Genomic DNA, 26,912 nt, shown 5'->3' with positions numbered 1-26,912 from the left:
CAATAACCATTTACGAGCAATTGTCAGTATTCTCTCACAATGTCGCCGGTTTAGCATTCAGCGTTCCTCTCGGCGTGTATTTTCGCAAGAATGGCCGCAGTCTGAACGGTGGATAAGGGTTTCTCGAATACGTTACACGATCAACGTCAATATACTTGGATTATCTCGACTGAGCATCGGTTGATACCTGCACCGTTCATACGGTGCACTAGCTTATTGCCATTTTAGCGAATAATTTTCTCCGATGTCGACGTTAATGCGTAGAAAAGAGCTAGCCTAGTCGGGTGTATAATTTAAAAAGAAACTCCTTAATAAACCGTAACGACTCCCCCAAAGGTACGTTTCCCCTCCTGTATTACCCTTAATCTCTTCAACATGTTGCATCCTTAGATGGTTATCTCGAAAATCCTGCACGTCGTGTCTTCGTTGGATCGTGGAAAAATAATATGCACGATAATTGAAGGGGAAAACGGGCGAACGTGGATTAATTAAGAACACGACGAAGATTACAAGCTTAAACCTTGTGTAGCATATAAACGACTGGAATTATACGGATTGTAAAGTGCTACGAATAGCATCGGACTGAAAGCGATAAGGAATTGATTTCAAGGAAGCTTCTAAAAATTAAAAGATCTAATTATTTCGACTGCTTTGCTATCTTATTTGGACTGCTTCCATCTAACCTACTTTGATTTTCGGGTAATTAACCTTTTGGCACTGATACGATGTCTTGATAGTGGGGATGGAAGTTTGGAAATTTATTTGGGAATGGGTGTTTGGGAATTTGGGGTAATTTAGAGATTTGGGAGCTTCAGAATTTGGTAAATGAGAAATCTGAAATTTAGAGGTTAGGGAATTGGAGGACATGGGATGGGATGGGATGGGAATTTTAGGATCTCCTATTTCAGAATTTAGGTATTTGGAAATGTAAAGATTTGGGAATTTGGGAGATAGAAGTTTGGGGGTGTAGAATTGCAAATTTGGGAGTTTGGGAATTTAGAAATCTGGGAGTGTACATTTGCAAATTTGGGAGTTTGGGAATTTAGAAATCTGGGGGTTTGAGAATTTAGGGAAATGGAAATTTCAAGATGTGAATTAGGTGTTTGGAGAATTCGGGAATTCGGGAATTTGGGAATTTGGGAATTTGAGAATTCGGAAATTTGGGAATTTGGGAATTTGAGAATTTGCAAATTTGGGAGTTTGGGAATTTGGGAATTCGGGAATTTGGGAATTTGGGAATTGGGGAATTGGGGAATTTGGGAGTTTGGGAATTTGGGAATTCGGGAATTTGGGAATTTGGGAATTGGGGAATTGGGGAATTTGGGACTTTGGGAATTTGAGAATTCGGAAATTTGGGAATTTGGGAATTTGAGAATTTGCAAATTTGGGAGTTTGGGAATTTAGAAATCTGGGGGTTTGAGAATTTAGGGAAATCGAAATTTCAAGATGTGAATTAGGTGTTTGGAGGATTCGGGAATTCGGGAATTTGGGAATTTGGGAATTTGAGAATTCGGAAATTTGGGAATTTGGGAATTTGAGAATTTGCAAATTTGGGAGTTTGGGAATTTGGGAATTCGGGAATTTGGGAATTTGGGAATTGGGGAATTGGGGAATTTGGGAATTTGGGAATTTGAGAATTCGGAAATTTGGGAATTTGGGAATTTGAGAATTTGCAAATTTGGGAGTTTGGGAATTTGGGAATTCGGGAATTTGGGAATTTGGGAATTGGGGAATTGGGGAATTTGGGACTTTGGGAATTTGAGAATTCGGAAATTTGGGAATTTGGGAATTTGAGAATTTGCAAATTTGGGAGTTTGGGAATTTAGAAATCTGGGGGTTTGAGAATTTAGGGAAATCGAAATTTCAAGATGTGAATTAGGTGTTTGGAGGATTCGGGAATTCGGGAATTTGGGAATTTGGGAATTTGAGAATTTGAGAATTTGGGAATTTGGGAATCTGGGAATTTGGGAATTTGGGAATTTGGGAATTTGGGAATTTGGGAATTTGGGAATTTGGGAATTTAGAAATTTACCAATTTGAAAGTTAAAAGATCTCCAAATTCCCATAACCTCCCGAAAACACTTCCTTCTCAGTTAAAACAACCCTAACTTATCCTCCCACACATCCTGAATATTTAATTCCATCACCCTCATATTTCAACCAAGAATCTCCAAAATACAAATAAAAACAAGCTGACCCTCGAAACTGTCGAATCCCAAGAGCAATGAAGGTGACCCAAAGTTATATGAGATTGTTCTCGAAACGCTGAATCGCAAGGTACACGAAAGAGCCGGTTGAAGCACCATTTCGCATGTAAATACGTTCGTGTTTTCCCGCGGAATAAATGAAGGCCTGATGCGATCGGCAACGACCGATACGAAGACGGTTTCCTCGTGGTGTGCGCCAGAAGTCGAGTCGTGGCACTCTGCTTTAATATTAAATATTTAGAGAGAGGCTTGTTACAAATGCTACGAATCGCGACTTCTTATCGGCCACGATAAACCTTGCGACTCGTAGCAGACCACTTTGCATAACGATCGTTCTCCTCGTATTTTCGCCTTCGTGCTCGGTAAACGATTGTTTCATCGCCTGCTACAATTTATGGTGGAACGCGTGTAAACTTGAATTTACGGACGACGAATTTAGATCTGTTTCATTATGGATGGATAATTTACGATCGAAGAAGCGGAGCTAGTTCGCGGCGGGGCAAAAATTCAGGAAACGTCTTCGGGGATGATTTGTTGCCACAAAAATGTTTCATTGTTTCTTCGGACAAACTGTAACTCATGGCCTGTCAGAAAACTCGCGCAAATAAACTTAGAAAAAGGAGATGGTTTATGGAACGTCAAAGTGGTCTCTATGGAAGCGTTTTTAAATTTACCAATTTGCGGAAGCGTGGAAAAATAAATCTTTTCCGGGTGGAGTTTATTGGTAAATGGTTAAACGTATGTTAACGCTAAAAATTATTTTTGGACGTTATGCAACTGCGGGCTTTTTGTAGACAGTGTATTTTGTGTTTGAGAGGTTTGTACCTACTTCGAGTAGTAAGAGTTTAAGAACATACATATATGTATCTTTATATGATACATACACATATTTCGTTTCCGTAATCTACATTAGCAAGTTACACCCTTAAAGAATAAAAATAGAGAAAGATTTTTATATATGCAAGAGGCTATCTTAAAAACACAAACTCAATAATACTCCTCAAGTGTATTAGTATTAAAATGAAGATTATTGTAAATTACCTGCTGCTGCTTGTTTCTGGAGATCGCGTTGACATTCTTGGGTTGCACCTCGTACCCGCCATTGTGCTGCAACATAAATCAACGAACCCTCAAAAAATTTGAAATACATCGCACGTGTAAAATGGCGAGAAAGATAATGTATACAAAGCGTAAATTAATCCCATTGTTCAACGGAAAACAACTGTTGCATAAATACAGTCTATCCACGTCTCGATCGGCACGATTCAATAATAAACGTAAACGATCCCCGTTGTTTCGTTTCCCGTAAGCTGACGGGTACGAAAACAAATTTCATTCGACGGGGTGTCTCGACTCGATTGGCCGATATATCGACCAGACATGATCTTATCGAAAGGAGAACCGCGGCGAGGCGGCGTCGAAAAGTTGGCGCAAAAACGACTACTCCCACGCACCTCGCTCTCTATATGGAGGGCAGTATGCCAAACCGTGAACGCTATACGATGCAAAAGAGTCTCCGTTTCTTCCCGCAGTGGCGTCTCGTCCTTAAGGTTATTGTTCATGGTGTCCTGTCGCGTGTCGCCGCAGCGACAGCAATTTGCCCGCAGCCATGCGCGCGACAGGGAACTACTGTTCGAGTTTGTCATCCTCTGATCATCAATTATTTTAATAATTTCAATCAAATTCTCATATCTTCTCACAATTCTTTTTTGATCTTTTCAAAAATTATTTAGGAAGACTTTGGAGATGTTGGAGAAATTTTGAGATGTTGCAAATTTAATTTAGATACTCAAATGGAGACTTGATGATATAAAAAGTGTCACATCCTCTCACTTTGACTAGAGTGACTTCTCAAAACTCTTCTCAAAATGTACAGATTCTTGTTAATAAATTTTTGAACTAGTTTTATTGAAATCAGCTCAAAGTGTAGCATATTGTGAAATCAGAGGTTCAGCCATTTTATTAGAAATTAATTTTATGCTGTTATGTGACAAATCCTTTTGAGTTCTTCTTTGACAAGAATGGCAATACTGTCAAAGATTATTTGAGGACTTTGAGTTGTACTTAAAGACATAGCCAACAGCAAAGACATTTAATTGTAAATCAATTTGAAGTTCGCCAAATACATTGTTCTTCATAGAATTTTTCTTGAAGAGGACAACTAATATCGTCATTCATTATTTGACAATTCTGAGTTCTTTTTGAAGTGTATCATATCAAATCATGACCCAAAATTGGATCTGCTAATACATACATTTGCAGATATTTTAACAATTTATACGGAGTTCTTTTTGAACGAACAGCTACGAAAAACGAGAGTAATGATGTCAGATGGCAAAGAATATCCGCTGATTTTTGGAGTAGTTTGAAAAATGTGGGACCACGTGTCTGTTATACGTCGGCGCCGTGAGCCCCGTGCTCATTACGAATTGTTCCGCAACATCGGGCACCGCCTTCCTTCCTGCTCGGTGTTTTTCTCCGAAAGTCAGCAGAAGGTTTGCCAACCGTATTCGAGTGTGATTCACCGACGAAAATCACGCAGTTAATCTCTCGGCGCTTGTCAAGCGCGTTTCGACCGCGTTTCCATCGCACCTTGTTCCGAGCTGCGGAGAACCGATTACGCTTGCAATTTATATACAGAAGCTCCGTATTAATTAAACGTTCGCATCATTTCCACTTCTTCCTTCGAAAATTTCCAGCACGCATGGTCCCTCTTTTACAACTCCCGACACGAATCCTCTGTCTTCTTTCAGAAGTCTTCTGTCTTTTTTCAAAATTGCGACAATGAAAGTTCTTAATAATTCTCGTTAAATCGTTCACGATTGTACACCTGTGCAGATCCAGGCACTCAAGGTCACTCGCAAGCTTCCGAGCACGTTTCTCGTTTCAGCCCTTAAGCGTCAGGAAACCTCTCCGAAACATATCGTCGATTATTCCTCGTTCGATCGTTCGCAGTTCCGTGCACGTACGGAGAGAAGACACTCGATTAACCAGTGACAAAATGAGAAAAGAACGCTTGTAAGCGGGAGAGAATCACGCGACCTGGGTCAACCGGCACGAACGTCTGCGCCACACGGGAGCCGCCCCGGCGCTGCGGCCGGATAGAGGGTTGAAAGCCTGCATCTCGCCTCCAGAGGACGTGCACGGGGGTTGGAGGAGGGCTGAGGGGCAGGGGGTACGCGACACGTAACCATGGAAACGAAAAGCGGCGTCCAGAGCTTGCACGCAAGCTTGCTCCTGCGCCGCCAATTCTACAGGATCGCGAGAGTTCCTGTGCGCGGCACAGGGATAAGGGTCGGAGATGAGTTCGAGTAGGTCGAGTGCCACTCCCTGTAAATATAATTACCCGCGGGATACTCGCACACCGAGCCAACCCATTTTCATCTATTGAAGCTTAAGAAACGATTGTCTTGGGTCATCTTGATTTATTTCATTTTTCCAAGATTTAATTCCATTTTGCTTGCGTTTTAATATTGTCCTTATTTTTGAATGAAGAACGATTATTAACTCTTTGAAGACTCTCACTCACCATTTTATTTAATACAATTATTTGAAATAATATTTTAACTGATTTTATAATATGTGGGATGTAAAAACATAGTAAAGCAAACAATACTGAAAATTATTAGTAGAGAAATAATAATCTGAAAAGAATTCATTTAACTTTTATATTAGTAAGTTTTAAAGTCGCTGACTGCAAACAAATTACCTTGAAAGTGTTAATAATTTGTCAAAGAATTAAGTGACCTTGTATCTGCAGAAGATTGGAATGATTTAAAACTTAATAACTTGGTAATCTACGAATTTAATAACTACCCATAGAAAATATAGAAACTACTATAAAAAAGTTTAGAAACAGATCATAAAATTCCCAACTACCCAAATCTGAAATTGAGTAATTATCTCGCGGCAGTTCTAAAAGGAATCCGAAGTGGGTAATGATATATCCGGACCGTGTTTATGATTGTTTAACGCAATTTCAAGAGAATCTAAAGTGGTAGATACATTTGGAAGCGGTCGAGGTATATAATCAGCTTCTGACAATTTTCGTCGATGATAAATACGAATCATCTCGTTGTGCAAGATCCCGCTACGAAAGTTTAATGACGCTCTCAAAGAGGCTGCTTCAAGATTCCATGCTTTTTATTTAATTTTAGCCAGGACGATTTATCTTGGAGTTATCGGCCATGAATAATCATGAGCAAAAAGCAACGAATATTAAAAGGTTAGACAAAAAAGTCTGCATTATAATCTGAATTTAACATTCGCAATTTTTATCAGTGAATTATGCAATGTAATATCTGAAGAAAATATTATAATAATTGCAAATTGTTCGCGAATATTTACGGCTGTCTAATAAAACGAACCGCGTATTTATCATGGAACAATAAGAAAATGTGTGTTCGGAAACGTGGAGCAGAGATTGAAATTAAATTGGTGACTATCCATTTCAGCTCGAGGTGGATAAGGAGAATATTTTACGAGACAATAAATCACCTTAACTATCCCATAGGCCTTCGCGGTGTAAAACACGTTTAACCGGGACTAGATGGTTGGATAAATAGACGAGTGTCCTTGTCCGGAGAGTGGTGCGAATAAAGATGCGGAACATACTAATTCAAATTCGCGATGCCGATGATTTACGGCGGTAGCCGTGAAAGTACCAAGGCGAGGGATAAATAAACAACCGATTTTTAACTGTCTGAAAAACATGCAACGAATGAAAATGCTATTTTTAGCTCCATCGACAACTTCATTTCGACGCTTAGATTTTTCGAGTAAAGCGTACTCGGAGAAAATGCAATTTGCATAAAAAGAACACGTTTTACTTTCAAAGTAACCGTTCATCGATCGATGGAAATTTCAGCGAACGAAACCGAATTTACTTCTGAAGAAGGAGACCATCAAAGAACCTCGGTCTCTTCGAACCAGCTGCTCGAACGATATTTTAATTCGACGAATAGGTAATAAAGCAAACGTCGCCCGCTGAATGGATTGCTTAGTTGGCAGCTCCAGTTTCGAATCGGAAATGTCTCGGTGACCGGCTTGAAACTTTAAAAATGCTAATTTTACGCCGGGAAATTTGCGTATTTCAAAGTAGAGCGTCTTTCGCGCGTGACCTTCTTCGATGCTAATTAACCACGTGAACGGATGGAATATAGTTTTCAGTTGCGCGTGACACCTGGATCGCTATTCATACAGCAAAGCTGTTTATACATGTGCGATAAATTTTCTGGGCAACAATGTTTCAAATTTTTATGTTCCACGTTCTTGAATTCTTAGGAAAGTTTCAAAATCTTGCAGTCTCAAAGTAACAAAATTATAAAGGCTCAAATTTATAAAGTTTTTGAACTTCAATATTGTGAAGTCAACAATTTCAGACAATTTCAGGATTTTTATATTTCAAAATGCTACAGTTCTAGACACACATAATTATGAAATTTCAAAGACACAATGTTACAAAGTTTTTGGACATCAATATACTGAAGTCAACAATTTTACACAATTTCAGAATTTTTATATTTCAAAATGCTACAGTTCTAGACAAACATAATTATGAAATTTCAAAGATACAATGTCACAAAGTACTTGGACTTCAATATACTGAAGTCAACAATTTTGCACAATTCCAAAATTTTTATATTTCAAAATGCTACAGTTCTGGACACACATAATCATGAAATTTCAATGACACAATGTCACAAAGTACTTGAACTTCAATATACTGAGGTCAACAATTTCAGACAATTTAAAAATTGTTATATTTCAAAATGCTCCAGTTCTGGACACACATAATCATAAAATTTCAATGACACAATGTCACAAAGTACTTGGACTTCAATATACTGAAGTCAACAATTTTGCACAATTCCAAAATTTTTATATTTCAAAATGTTAAAGTCCTAGAACCCCATAATCATGAAATTTCAAAGTTCCTACGTCCCAAATTCCCAAAATTAAAAAATTCCAAAGTTCCACCGTCAAAGTATCCCAAAATCCCAAAACTCCAACATTCAAATATCCCAAATTCCCAAAATCCTCAAAAATGTCAATATTTCAATATCCAACAGCGCCAGAATACCTAAGATTAATATTTCCAAAGCCCCAAAATTTCAAAGACTCAAAGTTCCAAAATTGTGCAACTCTTTAAAATTCCACAATCAAATTACCCAAAGTAACCTAACCTAACCAAAGTAAACTAACCTAACAAAAGTAACCTAACCTAACCAAAGTAATTTTAAAATGCGACCCCTTAAAAATTGAGAAAACCTCTCGTTTCCGTCAAAGCAAAGTTAACTCATAACCCGAAAGGAAAGTAATAGAACAGAGACGTGACATTTTCAGCTGCATCACTGTAACGAACGAAATAATCAGCGAGATGGCAAGCTGTTCGGTTAGAAAGACAGCCGATTGGCCAATACCGGTTTAATTGACTTATGCCCCTCAACAAACCGCGCATTACGATTGAGAATCACGTCGAACGATCAACGAGAGCACAGCTGCGAAGGAATCAGCCGGCTCTTCGACACAATCGTGACCATGCCATGAGGAAAGAGTCCGAACAACAACTACGTTCGTAGTCACGTCGCGTTACATTAATGGATAAATTGCAAAATTGTACACCGTAAAACTTGTTACGTGGATTACGATAAGGTTACGTACACGGAATCCCGCCATTTTACTTATAACTGGGCTGCTTACCAAAAGCGAAAAATTCGACACTGAATCGATTTACAATCCGACACTGTTAATAATAGCTACGTTAATAATGACGTTGTTAGTAATAATAGATCCGCCAATAACACTGTTAGTAATGATAGCTTGGTTAGTAATAACACGGTTAGTAATAGCTTGAATCATTTAACTCTTTGAGGTTAGGTTAAAAACTGTCCAACTTAGCTTGAGATTTTAATCTCGAAAGAAGTTTCAAACTCGAGAAGAAGTTACTCAGATACTGTTTAATAAAGCTAGTCAAATTTTAGTTCAATTCTGAAACTAGTTCAGTATAATTCTTTGCAACTTTCATTTTCTTCAAAGCTTGACTTGAAAAAAATGAAACTCAAGCTTGTCGAAGCTTGCCTTTGGAACAGAAGATTAGTAACGAAAGAATGTGAATAGTTTACGAATGCAACATTTCCCGCAAAGCGAAAAAGTCAAAGGGATAGAGTAATTTGTCAGTGGTTCATAAATTTCCGTCGGGTCCACTCGTGACCAGCGACGAGATCGAGAAAAGGGTAAAACCGGCTGGTTAGCGAGGGAGGTTAGAGGTCAAAGATAGAGCGAACCTCTTCGGATAAGCTGCGTGCTCTGTTCAACGTCGCGTTTTACGATCTCTATCGCGTATTATATTACGCTTACGATGATCGTGGCTATTTACGTAAACGATCGGCCGAGAAGAAAATCGCTTTCTTCGTGGTGATCGCATGTGCGAATCGTATACGTTATCCGTATATTTATAACGATGAACCGAGAAGGTTGTCACTTCCTGTGAGGTCATAACAGTTGTTAAAGAAAAAGTGTTTACGCGTTTGCGCAAATCTTTTCCTTACGTAATTGTCTGTCATTAGGTACGTACAGGTATGAGCTGGTACTCGTTTTCAAGGATGACGATTAACGTAATTAATCTTCATTTTCTCGCGTATGTTGTCACGATTGTACATATGTCTTTTTTATGTTCATTTTAGGGATGCCTTACATTTTTATATTTTTCAACGGCAACTTGTTAAAGACTGAAAAATTATCACAAATATAGTTATAATATTAACAAGGTGGATACTCTATTAGATGGTACCTAAGCGTAACTGGATATTAACCTCAATTCAAATTTCAGTACTACCTTTTCTGCCAGAACTAATTTTGAGAACCGATAGAAAATGATACAAATTCAGTTGCCTGATGTAAATGATATAAATTTATTTATTTGACGCAAGTTCATGTCGAGGGCGTACGTCCCGAGTGCGTCAAGAGTGCGTCACGACTTCATCTCTAGGGAGTCATAGGTGCGTCAGAGATGCATTAAGAGTGCGTCATGAGTGCGTCACGACTTCATCTCTAAGGCGTCATGGGTGCGTCAGAGATGCGTTAAGAGTGCGTCATGAGTGCGTCAAGACTTCATCTATAGGAAGTCATGGGTGCGTCAGAGATGCATTAAGAGTGCGTCATGAGTGCGTCAAGACTTCATCTATAGGAAGTCATGGGTGCGTCAGAGATGCATTAAGAGTGCGTCATGAGTGCGTCAAGATTTCATCTCTAGGGAGTTCTGGGTGCGTCAGTGATGCATTAAGAGTGCGTCATGAGTGCGTCAAGACTTCATCTCTCAGGCATCATGGGTGCGTCAGGAGTGCGTCACGACTACATCTCGAGTGCGTCAACAGTGTGTCATGAGTCAAAATAGTGCAAAGGTGTAATAATCGAGTGTACCTTTCGTGTACAGAGCCCCTGAGTCTCTCGTGACTACGAAATGTGTAATAATATTTGAATTCTTTCCTTATCAATTAAGAATTCAAGGAAGAAGCGCGAGGTAAAGATTAATATTCGATTGCATAACGTTTTATGATAGACGAGAAGAAATTAGGGCATCGTATCTAGTTACATTTCTGCAACTCGACTCACTTTCCCAAACGGTGCAGAGAAACGTGATCCCTTAATTGTTTCGAGTGCCGCATTTACTTATTTCCCTGGAACCTTTGTCTCGTTCTCGTTGAAGCAATGCACACTGCCCGGGGCATTCTCTTCAATTAAACTTTAATTACTCTTCCCATTTCGTCGATGTACTTTCTCAGAATTTAACACACTTATCGCTTAAATTTAACCCGATTATGAATCGCCTACAATAGCTACAGTTACTTTCTCCGTAAGTGAAGCACGGAGGAGAAGGAAGGTGTGAAAAAGTACGGGCTCAATGTCACCGTTTCTCTTCTAAGCAGGTGTTTCAGGTGAACATTAGAATTTCTGTAAAGAGAAATCGGAAGGTAAGATTTTTGAGATTAGATTAACCGTCGAAACTGGACCGCAGACTCGGTTACCGGATAGTTCGTAGCCAGCCGGATGTTGGTAACCGAATAGTTCGCGATGACGGTTTCGATTCGGATGTTGGAACGTCGCCAGGCATCGAAATTTCCTTCTGCGGAACGTACGAGTTCCTTACGGGATCGGAAAAAGGAAAATAAGAGAAAGCTTCTTTATTAAGCTCCCTCCAGATGGATGTAACGTGGACTTGGATCACGACCCACTTGCCGTGTTCCCGTATTTTGTTCACGTTCGACTCGTTTCCACGTTGAATCACTTTCCAACAATTTACGAAATGCCAGTTGCGATTCCCCCGTCATATTGCACAATTTTTCCCTCCGATATTTTAACCGGTATGCTATCCAACAATTTTATCCAACGTTTAAATAACTTTAACACTTTCCTGAATTCCAGTGGAAAATTGTAACGAAGGAATAATTACATTGCATCGTGTTCATTAGTCCTCGAATAATCTGGTTTAATCGTGACCCAGATCTACGAAACACTGGGCTAAAATTTAGCAAATAGTAGTCTAAAATTAATTTTAAATCGTTCGGGAATTAATGTTGGAGTCGATTAGAACGAAAAAATCAAATTTTACTACTAACAATAAATATAATTTAAAAAATTAAAACTGCTGACCGCAAAAACTTAATTTCCCTAATTTCCTAAAGTCCCAGTAGAAATTGGAGTACAAAGTGTAACGTTGCGAGGTATTAAACTCGTTGAAGAATTCTAAAGGCTCCATTTGAGGATAACAGGTCGATAGGACGAGCAATTTTTTCAACTGATATTTATATGACAGGTTGACGTCACGTAACAACGATGCTTCTAATGCCTTCGAATCGAGTAGCTTTTCAAATTGAAACGTACCAATAAATCATCCACTTCCGACGATAATAACGACGCCGTTTCGACGGTGATTTATTAAATTCGCGCCGACAGTAGCGTGAACAATGGTGGTTACATCGGTTCAGAGCCCCACGACATCGCCAGACGAGAGCACGGAAACATGCTCTCTGAACGATTAAAAATCCAGGATTAGATTGTATGAATTAGTAGGCATCTGGTGTGCGACCAGAGCGTGCATTGCACGACATGGAATCATAGAAATAACTTGCCTCCACGCTTGTCACAATCTGTTCAAATGATCTACGGCTGCAAGCATTTGCAAGTAGAAAACAAAAATAACACGGTGTCAGTAAATTTCGCAATTTCTAATCAATCGAATAAATTATCAATGAGCCGAAGGTTTCTGCCTTCGTGATTTCATTCCATTAACCAAAGTATTTATAGAATATCCCTCGTCCATGCTCCGTTCCTACTGCGATTGATAAATTCAACGATAATGGCGGGAAACGTCGACGCCAGAATTCCTCTTCGAACAACACCGTTATCAATTTCCTGCCGCGTGAATGAAAAGTTCCTCGACGTAAATGATCGGAAAACGTGAAAGCTCGAATTGACCGAGCTGGAAGATTACAGAGTAAGGATTTCACGGCAAGATATCGCGATAGGTGCAATAAAATGTCGCGTATGCATCGGCAACCAGATACGTCGCGTCAAGTCGATGAACTTGAAGACTCAACGGACTGGTACTTTGCGAACAAGACCATACACGTGCTAAACTGGTTTTCTCCGGCGGTGCTCTTCGATTCGTCTGTTATAGCGTACGTATAGTGATCGAGCACGACATTAAACCGTACGCACGCCTCGTCGAACAAATGGAGGCAAATCGCTAGCTAGACCGAGCACGCTGACTCGCTCGAGAAACATTAATTAGCGGCCTGCCGACACAACTCGTCCTTTCCGATCGTAAATAAACGCCTCCACGTTCCTGACACAGGGTGACTCTGTTTTATGCTGTCACCACGAACTTTTCGTGTCCACTTCAGCTGCTTTAAAGGACACTCGAGGCTCGTGCTTGACGAGGGTCGGGCCGATTTCTTCTTCACGGTACTGCTGGACATCGAACTTGATTAACGCTTTCATGACCCCGTAATTTCGGGGTCGGGATTTACAATGGAAACACTCGATACCGGTGTACGTTCGAACTTCGAAAATTGCAAATTGGGGATTTGGGAATGAGAATTGGGAGCAGGGAATTGGAAATGCGGGGATTTGGAAATGCTGGGACTCGGTAATGACTGGGAATATGGGGAATTAGGAATCTAGGCACTTGCAGATAGTGATTGATTATTCAGAAGTTTACTATTTGGGAATTCGGAAATGTGGAATTACAAATATGGAGATTTGGAAATGTAGGGACTAAGAATTTAGATATTTGGGAATATGTAAACTTGGTAATGTGTGAATTCGATTCGACATTAACACTAAACCTACCGACATGTAATGTACACTTACTTTGAAATTAAAAAATAAATGTACAAACGACGAAACATAAATTAGTACACACATTTATTTTTTATCTTGATGAAAATCGATGCTGATTTCAAGGAATGTTTAACAAAATGTGTACCTTATAATGAAGAAACTTGTGGAGCTATTTGACCGGTTTGGTAGTTTTAATGTTAAACCTAAACCTGTGCAATCCCAGATCTGTAGAGAATTAGAAATATGGAGATTCGGAAATGTAAGGACTAAGAATTTAGATATTTGGGAATATGTAAACTTGCTAATGTGTGGATCTGCACATGTGAGAATTCGATCGACATTAAACCTAAACCTGTACAATCCCAGATCTGTAGAGAATTAGAAATATGGAGATTTGGAAATGTAAGGATTAGGAATTTAGATATTTGGAAATATGTAAACTTGGTAATGTGTGGATCTGCACATGTGAGAATTCGATCGATATTAAACCTAAACCTGTACAATCCCAGATCTGTAGAGAATTAGAAATATGGAGATTTGGAAATGTAGGGACTGAGAATTTAGATATTTGGGAATATGTAAACTTGGTAACGTGTGAATTAGCACATGTGAGAATTCGATCGACATTAAACCTAAACCTGTACAATCCCAGATCTGTAGAGAATTAGAAATATGGAGATTCGGAAATGTAAGGACTAAGAATTTAGATATTTGGGAATATGTAAACTTGTCAATGTGTGAATTAGCACATGTGAAAATTCGATTCGAAATTAAACCTAAACCTGTACAATCCCAGATCTGTATAGAATTAGAAGTATGGAGATTTGGAAATGTAAGGACTAAGAATTTAGATATTTGGGAATATGTAAACTTGTCAATGTGTGAATCTGCACATGTGAGAATTCGATTCGACATTAAACCTAAACCTGCACAGTCTCACATCTGTACTTCTATGCCCACATTCTTCCCCATATAAGTTCCCCTAATTCTAAGTCACTATGTCCCCATCCACATACCACCAGATCTCCATAAATATAATTAAATGAAAAGCAGGTAACGAGAGGTAGTTTTCCGCCTGATCTGCTTAAGATTTTCGTTCCAGCCTTCGTCCGTGAATCGGATTACGCGCTCACACGATACACGTGTACTTCCGCGAAAGAGTCACTCGACTCTTTCGCCTTCGTACACGTTTCTCGCAAAAAGCAGAACGTCGAAGCTTCCTGATTCTCGCGTTTCGAAATAAAAAAAATACCAGCTTCAACGCTCGAAATTAAAGCGCGAACAAGAGAGACCCGGAGGAATCGGAGCGTGGATTTAATCGATCGAGACGCGAGGTCCCAAGCTAATCCATTTACCCTTTTCCTTTCATCCGTTCCTTTCTGTTTCGATTATCGACGATAAACGGGCCGTTTCGATTAAGCTTAATGCCCTCCCTAATGCACGCTGTGATCGAAATTATGGAATGTTTAATGTCGTAATTCAATTTATCCGGCACCAGTGAAGCTGTAATTTACTCTGCTGTTACGCCGTTGCACGATCCGCCAGAGAACTCGCGAAGTTTCTTGTACGGACACGTATACACTGCCTCGGTGCAACTGATTGTTAGCTAGATTGTTACTTTACGGCGTTGCAAACGTGCGAGATAGTTGAAAAACTTCCGACCGGTCGACAACTCCGTTCCTCGAGTTCCGTCTAAATTCATTAGAACGATTCGCTGTTAAATGTAATGAAGCGATAGTAAACGTGATCATTAAACACTGCAAAACCGTGCAAGAAACCAGCGAAATGTAGCAGGTGTGCCATTATTATGACTATGTAAGAAATTTTAGAAAAACACCTTTGCAATTTACGGAGCGAGATACTCTTTAAACTTTAGGTATAATTTTCTATTTTATATCGTATCATCAGCTCTTTACCTCGTTAATTTTTCTAAGATTTAGATTCTTTCTGGATGGTATCCCTGGATGCTCATTAAAGCGTCTCTAAACGGCTATTAAACTCTCTACCACCTTTATGTACTCTTTAGAGACCTTTTAGAGTCTATTCTGGGTTATGTAGCACCTCTCAAGGGTCTCTTTTAGATTCCAGAATTCGCAGATTTGGTGTTTGAGGATCAGAAATTCAAACGACCATCTTCATCGAGACAAAAAATTAACCTGAAGATTAATTTCATTTGTTTCTATGTTAAAATAAAACTATGTTTCATTTGTTTATTTTTCAACTTCATTTTAAACTTCAAAGAGAGCGTGCAAGGTTTAGCATTAAGGGAATGTGCACGTAAATACACAGAGTTGACTCGATAAGTTTGGGAGTTAGTAATTTACGAATGTAAAGCAACATACAATAAACTACGTGAAATTCGTATGAAACTATAATAGATTCTCGGGTACAACCCTCTCAGAGGTCCACAATTTAAGGATTCAAAGGAGCGCGCAACACAAGGGCCGCGCTAAATTCATACGAAACTAGATTTACAATCAGCCTCTCAAATAGGGTTCACAATTCAGAAATTCAAAGCAACAGACGATTTAAAGGGGTGCAGCAAATTCATATGCAACTAGATTCCCTCGTAAATCCTAATTTCCTTCGCATAACGCGATATAAACCTCTGTTTTTGCGTGCAGAGATTCCGCTGTTTAATTAAGCAAATTTCCTAAAGCCTCGTTCGAGGAGTTGAAAGAACGAGGGAAATTAATATACTCCAGCGTCCGGCACGTTCTGGCAACATAAACGGACACAAATACAAGCGTATTCGCAATTATGAGTTTATGGTATCTAATCTCCCTACGACAGACATATTTCCATGGGCTTTTCTCGCGTGTGGAAACTCGCTTGAAAATTCCGCGACAGTCGGGTGAAACGCGTTATACGGCCGCGATAAAACCGAACCGAGAATAGACAAATGACGCAAGGCGCCGGGAGGTCGCGATACGTGTTCGATATGTATTCGCGAATCGTCCAAGGAAGTATGTTTTACAGAAACAAACGAGCATCGTTGCACGATTCTTTTTCGAAACGTTTTCGCCGGGTCAGAGGCCAAGCGATATCGATGGAACTTTCGTCCGATATTTCTGCAGACAAAGTGACAATATTCCAAGACATATAATGTTACTTTATTCTATACTATTTTATACTTTTCTATACTATTCTATACTATTCTATACTATTCTATACTATTCTATACTATTCTATACTATTCTATACTATTCTATACTATTCTATACTATTCTATACTTTTATTTTTACAGACATATATTTCTTTCAGTCTATAATTCACTATATCAGTTCGTGCATAATATGTCAGTTTATGTATAATAAACTATAGGGATATAATAAACATTGATTTCATATACTTGAGTAATTAGAATTTCTCCAATAAAAAGATTTTAACACCGTGAACTCTATGAATATTTTGTTATGTTCTAAATTATAAATTGATAATGGAAGTACTTATGGTGTTACGTTTTTAAGAGATTTTTAAAAATGTGGGATATTGGTAAACTCTACTGTAATATTGTTCATATTGAATGTTCATCATTTTTTTCAATGAATAAAATTTTGTTTTATACATCATTTTATATATTAATAAAACTCTGCAGAAGATTCTGCATGGTCTGAGTGGTCAGAATTCACAGAAATTGATTTTTATTTATTCATTAATAAATGCAATTGTGTTACACATATGAATATGAAGGTACACAACATGGTTGTCTGTAAAATATGTAAAAGCACGAAACATTAAAATGAATGCTTCAATTATTATTGTTTAAGTTGTATCTCCCATTTGAAACAAAGATTTTAATTGACAAGTTTGCATCATCATATCTCCAGATGAGTCAATGTGTAACATAAATGATTTCATAACGTTGTCTAGTTTTGTGACGCCCATTTAGCGCGGGAAAGTTTAAATACACTCAATATGTCAAAATACAAATATCAAATCGATACCATATACTTTGTCACACTCTTAAGACGCTCTATTTTATTAAAATTATTAACTGTATGATATCGATTTAATTTACAATATTAAAAATGAAAATGCAATACAATATCTAAAAATATGTATTGAAAACTAAAATATTTAAAAATATGTATTGAAATACCTATCGAAGAATTAAGAAAAAAGCGATTTCCGGCGTGAAGAAGGTCATCGAAATTTACCTATTTTTACCCTGGAGCGGATGTAACGTCGGAACTATTTGCGCTGGGATCCTGTGTGCTCATCGAAGTAATCTCTATTTCAAGCGTGTTACACGACACAGGAATTTCTTCGAACAACGTTACATCCGTTTCACTTACATCATTCCAGGGATAGCTGATCGAACACGAACGGTGTCGTGGTTAATTATCTCTTTCTCGAACGCGTCGTCGGTTCGATCAGCGTTCGCCGGCTACGAAATCGCCGTGAAAGAGCAAAAACTCACCGTGTACGCGACATGATAGTTCCGTCGGTGGACATCGCCGTGGCACTGAACGGTTGACAGCATGTTGACAGCTGTCAACCCGGGAACAATCGACGGAACGAGCGATTAATTTCGAATGCACAAAACTGGGGACACGAACCGTATCATTTTCGAGCGCACTGTTTGAATCATCGCCTCTTTAAAGTCGCCGACCGGAAACGCGTAGTTATGCGAGCGCGTTTCAGCGACATTCTTTGCGCGACGATCGATAAGCTAATTCTCTTTTAACCGCGTTAAAAGAGTCTGTCAGAGAGAAGACAGCGGAAAAGATCGCGACACGTTCGATGGCAAAAGCCGACGGAACTCGAATGGAGCTCGTGTCTTTCGGATCACGCACGGAACGTATAGGTTTAGGTATACGGAGAATGCGCTTGCGCGGTGCCCCGGCTAAGGCGCCCCAAGACCAAGCTTGGTCTCTCCTTGTTCTCCACTTCTTTTTCTCCCTGTTCTTTCTTCCTCTTAGTCTCTCGTCCTTCCCCGTCCTCGACCCGCCCCCGCTATTCTTCCCTGATAACCGAATCGCCCGATTTGAATTTCTTCTCAAGGGTACCCCTTAGAAACCCTTTACTGTCCCCCGTGGTCTTATGAATTGCCAACGGAAATCGCTCGAAAAATATTAACTAATGTTTACCGATGCAAATTTTACTGTTCGATTTTATCTTTCGGAAATCTTCCGATACTTGGAACTTTTTCAAATCGAATTTGCAAATGAGAATATCTGAATCTTGAAATGCATCCATACAAAATAAAGATTTTAGAATACCACGTATTAATATCATCATAAACCTGTTCCTCCACGGATGTATCTTAATGTCTATTTAAGAAGTTTGCTTCTTCAAGACACAAAAACGTGCATTCCAATTCAAGAGCGGTGTTTAACATTCACGAGGAGAATAGAGACAACAGTCTTTTCTTTCGAGTATGGAAAAACTGTGCTTCGAACGTCTGCACCATTTTGTGTACGATTTTTAACCGCACTGTCACGTATCGTAACTATGTAACTCCATTAAAAGAGAACTGGATAAACTAGTTAAATAACAGCAATTTCGTCGTCTGAAATCGTCGTGGAATTTTACAGAATGACATTTACAGCTAGAGAAATAAGCGATCGGTATTAAAACGCGGGGAAACTTTAAGCATCTCTTGTATCGATAATATGCAAATGAGATTGGTGTCGATTAGGAGTCGATGTATAGGGTGTACATTTTGACTGTCGAAAATTGGAAAAAATATAGTAATAGTTTTTTAATTGTTTATGAAGGTTTATCTTGTTGAAAATATGGGAGGTAAAATACAGTACGAATGCATATAAAAATTTTGAACGAAGGACACATTCGTTGAATTACTTTCGATTGAGAAATTAGGTAGATGGGTTAAAGAAGTAAGACATTTTGCTTAGGCAACAAAAGACAAGTTGATTTCCATATTTAGACCGGTTCTTCAAGTTTCCAAATTTTGACTTTCAAACTTTCAGATTCCAATTTCTTTCTTATCTCAGAGAGATTAAATTTGCAAATTATAATCTAAAATTGTAACCTATTTGAAAGTTCTTATAAGAAAATATTTGTGAAACTATAAACCAAAGCCCTATCACTTCCTAAACGAATCCCTGTGAGCATAACAATAACTGAGAAATTTGGGAAATTTAGGGAATTTTTGTAATTTGGGAATTTGGGTAGTTTGGGAAATGAAGGAGATTTGGGAAATTTAGGAAATTGGGAAACTTGGGAAACTTGGGAAACTTGGGAAACTTGGGAAATTTAGGAAATTTTTGTAAGTTAGGAAATCAAGGAAATTAGGGAAATTTAAGAAATTTCTGTAGTTTGGGAAATCAAGGAAATTTGGGAAATTTGAGAAATTGGGGAATTGGGACATTAGGAAATCGGGAAATTGGGGAATTGGGAGATTGGGAAATTGGAAGATTGGGAAGTTGTGATGTTGGAAAATTGAAAGATTGGAATTTGTGAGATTGGGAAAATTGGGAGGTTGGAAAATTGAGAGATTGGAATTTGGAAGATTGGGAAATTTAGATATTGGGAAATTGAGAGGTTGGGGAATTGCGAGATTGGGAAATTGTGAGATTGGAATTTGGAAGATTGGGAAATTGAGAGGTTGGGGAATTGGGAGATTGGAAAATTGGAAGATTGGGAAATTGGGAGATTGGAATTTGAGAGATTGGAAAATTGTGAGATTGGAATTTGAGAGATTGGAAAATTGTGAGATTAGAATTTGAAAGATTGGAATTTGTGAGATTGGAATTTGGAAGATTGGGAAATTGAGAGGTTGGGGAATTGGAAGATTGGGAAATTGGGAGATTGGAATTTGAGAGATTGGAAAATTGTGAGATTGGAATTTGAGAGATTGGAAAATTGTGAGATTAGAATTTGAAAGATTGGAATTTGTGAGATTGGAATTTGGAAGATTGGGAAATTGAGAGGTTGGGGAATTGGGAGATTGGGAAATTGGGAGATTGGAATTTGAGAGATTGGAAAATTGTGAGATTGGAATTTGAGAGATTGGAAAATTGTGAGATTAGAATTCGAGAGATTGGAATTTGTGAGATTGGAATTTGAGAGATTGGAAATTGTGAGATTGGAATTTGTGAGATTGGGAAATTGGGAAGTTGGAAAATTGAGAGATTGGAATTTGTGAGATTGGGAAATTTCCAAGTCTCCTTTCTGTATCTCTATTCTTCACAAATTATAATCTAAAATATTTCAAAGCTCTTACAAGAAACTATTTGTGAAACTATAATCCAAAGCCCTATCACTTCCTAAACGAATCCCTGTGAGCATAACAATAACTGAGAAGATGAACAAATTTCCAAGTCCCCTTTTTGTATCTCTATTCTCACCTTTATCGATCTAAAACCGGTTGTCTAGAATGGATCTCTATCCTCGATTTCCCGTGTCATCGTCGTCCTTGATCCCCGATCGTGATGCAAGTGATCAACGCCTTCGTTAATTCGCGAAAACATTATCCGCCGCATTCCGCATCCCTTTTTCGATAGTCATTGGAGGCAATCAACGGAGCGGCGTAACATCGCGCGAAATTAATTTCTCGTATTTAATTAAACGGGCTGCTTTAATTCGTCCGAAGAGAAGAACAGGTGGAACGTTTCGCCGTGGCTCGATTAAACGAATCCTTTATCCTTGCATCGTCGATTCCGACGCCTTCCCTGCATCGATTAAACCCTGATGATTCCTGTCGTCTCGATTATCGCGGCCCAATTCTATTTCTGGACGAGTTTCGTGCGATCAACGGCTCGTGTAATGTTTAACCTTCAATTGGTGGGATGGGAACTAAATGAACCACTGATTGCAATCATCTGCTTGGGTCTTGTACGAATCTTCGATTTGTGTTGTCGAAATCGAATTTATATTGAGACGAATGTAACAATTGATCTTATGGTTACAAGGTCTGTAAGAGACATTTCTTAATGTGCGTGTACATATAAATGATTATGTGTCGCAATAAAGTTTAATTTATATAAATTTTATAGTTGCATAGACGGCAGCTTCGTTCACTGCTTTTATTTACTACTGCGGGGAATATTTTTATATGCGATATCACTCCAATCATTAATTTTTTAAACTCCCAATTTCCCAAATTCCAATCTCTCAATTTTCCAATCTCCCAATTTCCCAATCACCCATTTTCCTAATCTTCCAAATTTCAATCTCTCAATTTTCCAATCTCCCAATTTCCCAATCTTCCAAATTCCAATCTCTCAATTTTCCAATCTCCCAATTTCCCAATCTCCCAATTTCCCAATCTTCCAAATTCCAATCTCTCAATTTTCCAATCTCCCAATTTCCCGATCACCTAATTTCCCAATCTTCCAAATTCCAATTTCCCAATTTTCCAATCTACCAATTTCCCAATCTTCCAAATTCCAATCTCTCAATTTTCCAATCTACCAATTTCCCAATCTTCCAAATTCCAATCTCTCAATTTTCCAATCTACCAATTTCCTAATCTTCCAAATTCCAATCTCTCAATTTTCCAATCTCCCAATTTCCCAATCACCCAATTTCCCAATCTCCCAAATTCCAATCTCTCAATTTTCCAATCTCCCAATTTCCCAATCACCCAATTTTCCAATCTCTCAAATTCCAATCTCTCAATTTCCTAATTTCCCACTTTTCCAATCTCTTCATCTCCTTATCTCCCAAATTTTAATCTCACAAATTCCAATCTCTCAATTTTCTAATCTCCCAATTTCCCAATCTTCCAATTCCCCAATCTTCCAATTACCCAATTTCTCAATGTCCTAATTTCCCAAATTGTCTTGAATTCCCAAGGCACTCAAATTTCCCAAACTACAAAAATGTCCTAAATTTCCCAAGTTTCCCAAATTTCCCAAATTTCCCAAGTTTCCCCAATTTCCCAAATTTCCCAATTTTCCAAATTCCAATCTCCGAAAACATTATATCCACTGTTTCTTTTTATACTCTTCACAGCTGAATTATATCTGCGTGAGTATATTCGTGAACCTCGTTCGTTTGAAAAATATGAAACCTAATGAATTACACCGTACAGTGATATTTAGTGGCGGTACACGATCTTATCTCCAAATTTAATGCACCGTGTTCCGCCATTCTTTTTCCGCGCGCTCACAATTAGTCATATCTTATTACGAATATTTTCCATTCCTGATCAACGGAACGATCGTTTAAGGCTCCATTATGTCGGCCTTAAATATCCCGCCTATAGGACCCGGTCTTTCCCGGTTGTTCTCGGTAACATTATATCGTCCACGCATTCGCAATAAAGATGTATCATTATTATTATCGCCGCTAATAAATAGCAGTCGTGAAATTGCACGGCGAATGCATTCGTCCGGCACGAACGTTCGTTTGGTTCGCGTGGCATCGGTGTGCATAAAAGAGATTTAAAGGTGTCGTAAAGTATCATTCGGGCGTTACGAGATTTCGTTTCGGTGGCTAACCATCGAAAGCCGGCCATCTATCGCGAGCCGTCTTCTAATTATGCCGGAGATTCGCATAATCGATAAAGAATTTCAACGGGGTGGAGCCACCTTTTCTTTCTCTACGTCTCGTTTTTCGCTCCGGATAAATTCATCGTCGCATTCCCGTTTCGTTCCATTTCGTTTCCTGACTGCGTGGGTGGCGAAACACGAGTACCGTGCGTGCGTTTTTTTTTTTTAACAGAGCAACGATTATTATTGTTATCGACTCGGTTAAACGCCGATCGAGTTCTATTAATACAATGGCCACGAGAAACGAGCTCGAAACGTTCCAAGGTGTTATTACCCTGGCATTCGGTTCCTGTTCCCCATTGTTGCGACCAGTTTTCACCCTTTATCGCCGGGGTGAATTATTTGCAGCGTTACCGCCGGGGTTAATTTGATCCTGCTTCGAGAAATAGGCGGTGCGATTTGCGAAATGTCCATAATAATGAAACATTACTCATGACGCTTTTTCTGCTGGCTCTTTCATAAAATTACATGGGCTGTAAATTATTCGACGAGTCTTTTACCATTTTGGCATATAATTTATATTTGTTGACGTTTGATGAAGTTGCTATAAGGAGAACATAAAAGACATGTTGCTGTGGTAATTTTTTCAAGCTTCCTGCTTCAAGTTCATTTCACATGTAACCTTTATGTTGACTTCATGTAAACTGAACTGAAATTAACTATAATTAAATAGAATTCTATCATAAGTGTTCATAAATCAACAGACAAAATTGTATAAATTTATTAGAATATTAACAGAAGAATTATCAAAAAAGAATTTAATAAATTGCTGAATAATAAACTGATGAATTTACTCTTCATAACAAATAAGCTACATAATTATTATCTGTACGCAACACACAAATAAATGCAATGAAATATTCAGAGAACGGAATAAATCATCACAGAATAAAAATTTAGAAATTCTGAAAGGTTGGTACATTCGAGTGCTTGGATATAGGAATTCTGGAAGTTGAAATTTTTTCTCCCTACATTTAACTCCCAAATAAAACCCATATCACCCTGAATAAATTCCAGTAACCTTGCCGCTGTACAAAACGCATAACCATGCAATAGCACCTCACGGTAGTTTCCACAGCGACCTTGTAGAACTGCATAATTGCATCTGTCCAAGATCAGTCCATCAGACGTATTCCAAGCTGCACTTCTGTTTTCTTTTCGCCATCGAGTAACGCAGTAACATCCTGTTACGCTTGTAAACGAAATGGATTTATTTACGGTTCGAAGGGGGTTGCTGGGTTCGATCTTTGGCGACAGAACGCAAAAGGGAAGCAAGCACTTTCAACGCCAGGCACCAGACGTAATCTCATCACGGTAGTTCCTCGTATTATCGGCCACTAACTTCCGGTTAAATTTAGACGTAGCTAGGCATCTCTGTATCCGTATGGCCTGTATTTTCATCCACTTTATCAGAATTTACGTGGAAGTTATCCGTACGTATTGAAGAGGAATTGGAGGGTGGCCAGAAGATTGGAGAACGAAGAGATTATTCTTCTTGATTTAGATTACGATATCTCCTGTAAAGTTTCAGCTGTTTTCGTTCTCCTTGAACGATAGAATCCTTTTAGTACGCGTTCTATAGTGATTCTACACATGGAAGAAATATCTGATTTACATATGTATACACGCAACAAATTGCACTCTTTTATCGGCAAAAAATACACATTGTAACGTTTGTCTTTCATCGATAAAAGCTGCTTGCGTTCTAAAGATCGCATCGTGAATATGAATTCAGTCATCAAATATTTAAACACTTTATTTTCGCATCCTCATACGAATCGATATTTCCCATATTGTGCAGTTGTCGACAGTTTACAGAATGCGCATCGAAAACTCGCTAAAATATGCAGAACTAGTTGAGCGTGTGAAAAGCTGCTACACTTCTCGACTTTTGTACCCGGAAAATCGCTACGATCTTCCATGAAACTTTCCCCATGTTCGTATTTCTATTGGTGCAATCCTTTCGCGAGAACTATTTGTCATCGCGTGTTCGATCTGCCACCCCACGTCCACTGTACCCAACCCCTCGAGGATCTGTAGCGTTTCGATGCGCCAAAAGGGATGGCTGCAGTCGCCTCTAAGTGCATCGAAATTTATGAACCGCCGCCTCTTTCCCCCTCGCCGCTCGAATCTGTTGAACGATTAATGTTTCGTTTCTACGCCACGAATTTTCTGTCGGACGCGTGAAAAATGGTCTTTCTTGTTTTAAACTATTCTTCGATCGAGAGCTTAATTACAATTTTTATTCTGCGATGATTTATTGCATTCTTTGATTGCATTTATTTGTGTGTTGCGTACAGATAATAATTATGTAGCTTATTTATTACGAATAGTGAATTCATCAGTTTGTTATTCATCAATTTATTAAATTCTTTTTTGATAATTCCTTTGTTAATATTTTAACTAAGTTTTAAAGTTGCTGTTTGTAAACAGTCAAATTACCTTCGAGTGCAAAGGGTTAATAAATGTGTACAATTTTGTATGTTGATTTATGGATACTTATGATAGAATTCTATTAAACTATTCTTCAATTAAGAGCTTAATTTCCAAATTTCTAAATTTCCAAATCCCCAAATCTCTATACCCTTGATCCCCAAATTCCCGAATCCCAAATCCCCGAATTCCTAAACCTGGAATCCCAAATCCCCGAATCCCTAAACCTTGAATTCCTAAACCTCGAATCCCAAATCCCCGAATCCCTAAACCTCGAATCCCTAAACCTCGAATCCTTAAACCTCGAATTCCTAAATCTCGAATCCCTAAACCCCGAATCCTAAACCTTGAAAACCCCAAGCTGGCGATTATGCAAATTCGAAAATGTGAAATCATGGCAAGTGTTTGATTGGCCGGATAAAGGAAGCTTTGTTACACGAAACCCTTGCTGCATTTTCGATGCAATTAATCTTACGTTGTCTTGCGTGGCCCAAGTACTAACGAACGTACGAATTTGCGTTGGGTCGGTAGATATACACAGCGCCATTGAAGTTGTTGTATCTCACTGAGCATTAATCTTATTTAAGTTAATTGCATAGCTTGCCTTGTTAGTCGAGCGTTCTGCACACACGGTCGCGTAACAAAATTCTGCTCAGGTTTGCGTAATCGTACCTACGCTCGAAAATGGAGAAGACCTTCCTTATTCGATACTGTGAGTGATATGCTGTCGTGTCCCTGGATCAATCGATGTGAATCATTGAAATATATACACCTCATATTCTTCCTGTATTCAAATTATTTTACTAAAGAAATTTTAAAAGAAACAATTCAAATGAACTATATAAATTTACATAATGTTAGCAGCATTGCTGCTGCTATATAACAAATTACTTGTATAACAAAGTATACAGCTAAAGTATACAGCCAAATTATACAGCAATTCCTTGTATGACAAAGAATTAATTTTATAACAATTTTTATCATCCGCCACAGTTTGAATAATTTAAAATAAAAGGTGCAAGAACATGTCAAAATTAAATTATTCTCCTCGCAAGAAATTTAATCAAGAACCTCCTAAATAACATAACTCCTAAATTGCATAGTTCATAAAAAAAGACTCCGTAACAAGATTAATAATAAACCAAGCAACATCTGTGAGCTCAAAGAAGTTACCTCGCCCACCTAAACTCCATCCTTCAGATGTCCGTTCTATTTGTATACACAAGTCAGTAAAAATTGCAAGAACATGTAAACCCAGATTAATGGACCATCAAACGATCGCGTTGTTGCGGCATCCTTGTACACAGGAGAAAAGAAAATAAAGCGGTTGTATCCAGCTGGGTCCTTCCAAACTGCATCCCATCCGTCGACGCTTTAACGACCTCAACCCTATTTTCTTACCCTCCGAAGGTACTAGCCTAAACGATCAGGACGTAGAACACGCGCGGCGTTTTTCTGCGTTCA

The 26,912-nt window shown here is 38.6% G+C and overlaps 1 protein-coding gene across 21 annotated transcripts in view; it reads right to left on the bottom strand.

The window, feature by feature from the left end:
- Positions 1 to 26,912, bottom strand: part of by (focal adhesion protein tensin) — a 324,342-nt gene that overhangs the window by 53,487 nt on the left and 243,943 nt on the right. For 19 of the 21 annotated variants that reach the window (XM_012285026.2, XM_076532350.1, XM_076532344.1 and 16 more), the window contains one exon: positions 3,249 to 3,314. In XM_012285026.2, coding sequence (XP_012140416.2) covers positions 3,249 to 3,314 — 66 coding nt within the window. Of the gene's footprint in view, positions 1 to 3,248; positions 3,315 to 3,661; positions 3,785 to 17,974; positions 18,315 to 26,912 lie in introns of those variants that run through there. The other 2 variants (XM_012285023.2, XM_076532348.1) reach the window with 2 other exon arrangements.

The sequence above is a fragment of the Megachile rotundata genome, chromosome 6 (genome assembly GCF_050947335.1).
Source record: "Megachile rotundata isolate GNS110a chromosome 6, iyMegRotu1, whole genome shotgun sequence".
NCBI lineage: Eukaryota > Metazoa > Arthropoda > Insecta > Hymenoptera > Megachilidae > Megachile > Megachile rotundata.
Note: the sequence above shows the minus strand (reverse complement) of the source record. Positions and strands in the feature narration are given on the sequence as shown.